Here is a 4270-nt window from a genome sequence, read left to right as displayed (position 1 = left end):
CCCCTCTACGCGCAGCCCCGGCAGGCTCGCCCAACCCTGCCTGCCAGTAACACTGTTGAAAAGAAAATTTCAGGAGGCTGTGAACACATCTCAGATGCTCTTAAGATGACTTAGGCTGTTCTGTCTGCTTCTGTGACAAGTGGGTAATTTTTATATAATTATTCTCCCCTCCTGAATAACCTGATAAGAGATCTTTCCCTCTCTACATATATACACACAGAGTATCTGTGTACTATAGATACGCCCTTACATCGGTGCACGCCTACGTCCTGCTTCTCCCACTTCTCTCCCAAAAATCTGAATGTTTTCAGATTCAGTTCTGATACAAGCAGATGGGCCTTGCAAGTCTTAATTCAGATCTTTTGCAGTCAACTGCAACTATCTCAAATTCACAGAATAATTCAGGTAGTTTATTTCCTATAGATAACACATCATCTGGGGAAGGAAACGATGAAACGCACAAACACAGTGGTGCATTGCAGGCATGTTATTACTGCAATAATCACTCCTACTTGTCAATACAAAGATTGCTGCTGTGTACAGTTAAGCACAGAAATAAATTCTACTTCAGTAATCTCAGTGCATACATTAAAACCCAAAAAGCACTTGAAGTATTTACCAGTTTATTTGTAATAGGTAAAAAAATTGGCAGCAATTATATTTTTTGTTACAAAATAATTTCTGGCCTGCTGACAAAACCTGCTACAACTAACTTGATCACTACTCACGTTGTCTCTGTTCACCAAAAAGTACCTTAGGAAACAAGGCTCGTCAGTGTGACTGTACTTACTGTTGAGCACAACATGGTTTCTAAAGACATTTGGTAGAAGTCACAGATATTGGCCAGAGATCCAGTCCCTACAGATCTGATATCCAGAGGTTTGATTCCCATTAACAGTAGTCACAGCTGGGCTCTCAAAACAAGAAATTTGATGTGGCTCAGGTGCCTGCAGGAATAACTCACAGCAGAAGCCAGGGTAAGCACTTCTGGAGAGAAGGAGAAGCAAAGGGGACCCCTCCTTGCCCCCTCTTCCCAGGGGCATCGGGGCAGTTTCAGAGCACAGCGGTTTCTCCCCTCGCGCGAGCAGAATACAGAACCCAGTGTGGCAAACAGGAATGAATATGCAGGGTACAAGATTTTCAAAACCAAGATAGGCTGTGAAAACTCTATGGTTAAGACAACTAAATCCCAAGACTGTTTCAAACAGCTCCTGCTTTAGGAATTTTAATTATTAAAATCATGTCACTGAATCAAGAGGTCACTAAACCCAAGCTCCTGTATTCTGCTTCAGCTACAATTACGAAGCAGGAGGCTTGTAGAGGAATTTTTCTCTATATGCTCAGTGTCAACTAGCTTGGAACACAGCAGTTTGAGAATTATTACAGATTAAAATGTAAGCAGTTGATTCTTTAGCACTCCTCCTTCCAGTCACTTCTTGCACTATGTTCTCAGTCATATCTTGCTCTGACTTAGACAAAAGATCAGGATATGGTTCTGTTTACGTGACTCATCAGGTGTTCTTCTTGGAGCTAAGAAGAAAAATAAATTTAATTATTATATAGTACTGCAGGCAATTTTCAGGCTGAATTATAACCAAGTGTCATTTGAAAACATATAGCATAATATGAGATTGGCTTAACTCCATTATCTCAAGATGAGAAAGAAAGCCCAAATATTGAAAGCCCTCAAGAAGGCACTTACCTTTGCTCAGTAACTCCTTTCAAAAGAGCCCATTTACTGCTCCTGACACTGGATCCAAGTCTATATCATAGAAACAGGGTCTGGTAGGAAGTCCTGGCATAGTGCTCATCTGAATAACAAAAGAAAAAAAGGGTTAAAATGGAAGCAGCATTGTTTTGTGCAGAAGATAGAACACTGAATCACTGCTGAAGACTATGATGGCAACAGCTGATGCAGCTCCCGCACACATACACACTGGCTGGATGACAGTCCTGTCCCATTTTGAAGCACACTGAGAATCAGGAACTCCTGGCTCTGTAGATAGATCTAGGATTTGTGGTTTTTACAGTGAGGAATTAGTTTGGCTTCTGGCTCTGGCAGTGACTAAGCCCAAGATCTGGCAGAGTGCTTAGATACCCAGTTGACCAGTTAACTGTTAGAGGAGCATCCACGGACTTTGCTGTGGTGAGACAACTGCTTGTGGCAGTGTCCTGGTTATTAAAATGAGGATATGTGTCTTAATACAGTTTCGCTGACTACAAAATCTCAGCTGATTAGAATTCCTTAAGAGAGTCTAGGACTAAAAGTGTTAAATAATTAGGAATAATTACATATAAAGTGTTTTGTTTTGCTTTTAATGGGGATAAAGCTGGAACAGAGATGGAGAGATCAGTTCTCATGACTGGACCATTTGAGGCATCTGGGTCAGGGCTGTGCAGTGGCAGTACTGCAGCTAGGAAGACATCTGCCAGCACAACGCCTGCCTCAGGCCAGTCCCCTCTCGCTGTCCCACTGCTGAGCGCCCAGTTTCAGAGCCACAGAACACAAGGCTGGCAGGGACTATGCTTGGCCTTATTTCCTAAAGCAGCTGGCAGGATTTCCCCTCCCCTAACTCAGTGTTTAGCCCAGCAGCACATGTAGGCTACACAGACACTCTACAAAGCTGGGCAACTTGTCACCATGCTTGGCAGTTTGTGCCAGTGGTCATTCACCCCTTCAATAAAAAAATCCAAGCTCTCATTCTCTATCTGCATCATCCAGCCTCAGCTTCCACAGTCAGTGTTGTTATGCCTGTCTTCAGCAGATTAGAAATCTCTTTGGCAACCTGGTATTTTCTCCCTGAGAAAGTATTTTGCACACTAATCAAATTACCTCCCAGTCTTCCTTTTGATAATAAGCTAAGCAGCAAGGAGGCAAAGCTCTGTTCTCCAGCACGCATATTCCCTGCAGTCCTCAGAACTGTTTGGGGAGCTTTTGGAGTCTCACCCCATTTTCTGAACCCATTTACAAATGCCAACACCCGTCCTACATGTAATGCAGCACTGCAGGTCTCATGTGGCTTACATAGAGATAAAATCACTTCAAGTCTACTCTTTGTAACGGATTGTAGGACTGCACTGGCTTTTTGTCAGAGCTGCTGCTTTCGCCAACAGAGAATAAGGGGAGGCTACAGAGAAGACCCTCATTTTTTTTGTGTTGGTGTTTAGTTTAGTTGTATGTATATTTTGCTCTCAAGAGCCAAGGTATTAAGAGAGATGAAACGCCTGTAAGGGTTTTCCTGTTCTCACCATAGTCACTGCCAGTCTCCAGTCAGGCAGAGCAAGAAACATCCTATTTATTTATGTATCACTGAAGAATCATAGAGCTTTGTAGATTCAGATTCAGAGGGCCACAGCAGGAGCTGAGACAGGGATGTCCAATAAAGTAGGAGGTGCCATATTGCTGAAGATGGGCCTGACCTTACCATTTCTTGAACTGTTTTGAAAGGAACAGTGAATTTTCCTCCTTTCCTATCCACAAGGCAGACCACAGTGGCTACTCTGCTATCTGTTACTTAAAGGCATTTATGAAAGGCTTCTATTACTTATCTATCGCTCAAACCCTGCGTTTCTATGGAGTACAGGACACCTTCCAACCAGGTTACTAATTTCCTGTAAAACTGTCTACAATGTTTAATGCTCTCAGTTATTTTCAGAGCTGAAGAAATGAACTTTTCTTCCATTACCCTTCTCCTTGTCAATACCACGTATGCCGACAAGAACACAGGGCAATTTCCACTACTTACTTACATGAAAAAAATAAGACCACATGGATATCATCAATCCCCTTGCAACATTTCCAACAAAACCAATACCAACTAATGTATTATTTACTGCATTTGTGGAACTTCCAGAAAAATGCAATTTAGGAAATAGAAACTGGAGGTGAATAAGTAAATTGTTCTCAATTCATCAGCAGCACAAGAAACCAAAGCAATTTGAGTCCAACAAGTTATTTCACTTTCATTATCTTTCATGCTCAAAGTTAAATCTAGATAATACTTGAAATATTTTCTTTAAAGCCTGAAAGTATTTCATTGAAGTGTAACAGCTTCAACTGAGCCAGAAAGGGAAAAATCCAAAACTCAGACTCTGAGAAGAAATAAAATGTGGCATAGGTTTGTGATTGACTTCAGGGAACAAGAATACACATGCACTAGTGATTAATTTCACCTCAAATGTCCCATAGAAGCTTTTACATAGAGCTGCATACCTGCAGCATTTCCAGCTCACAGTTCAATGGCTGCTGCCACAAATTTATTTTGAGGCT

The 4270-nt window shown here is 41.7% G+C and overlaps 1 protein-coding gene across 1 annotated transcript in view; it reads right to left on the bottom strand.

The window, feature by feature from the left end:
• Positions 1 to 1253: 1253 nt before the first annotated feature.
• MTHFD1 (methylenetetrahydrofolate dehydrogenase (NADP+ dependent) 1, methenyltetrahydrofolate cyclohydrolase, formyltetrahydrofolate synthetase) overlaps positions 1254 to 4270 on the bottom strand; it is a gene marked incomplete at its 5' end in the record, with an annotated part of 22758 nt that continues 19741 nt past the window's right edge. Inside the window, 2 exons of the mRNA XM_008940945.1 lie at positions 1254 to 1530; positions 1703 to 1811. Of these exons, the coding sequence (XP_008939193.1) occupies positions 1722 to 1811 (90 nt within the window). The remainder of the gene's footprint in view (positions 1531 to 1702; positions 1812 to 4270) is intronic.

This window comes from Merops nubicus, unplaced genomic scaffold (genome assembly GCF_000691845.1).
Source record: "Merops nubicus isolate BGI_N331 unplaced genomic scaffold, ASM69184v1 scaffold19535, whole genome shotgun sequence".
Classification (NCBI taxonomy): domain Eukaryota; kingdom Metazoa; phylum Chordata; class Aves; order Coraciiformes; family Meropidae; genus Merops; species Merops nubicus.
This window is presented reverse-complemented; position numbering and strand designations above follow the sequence as displayed.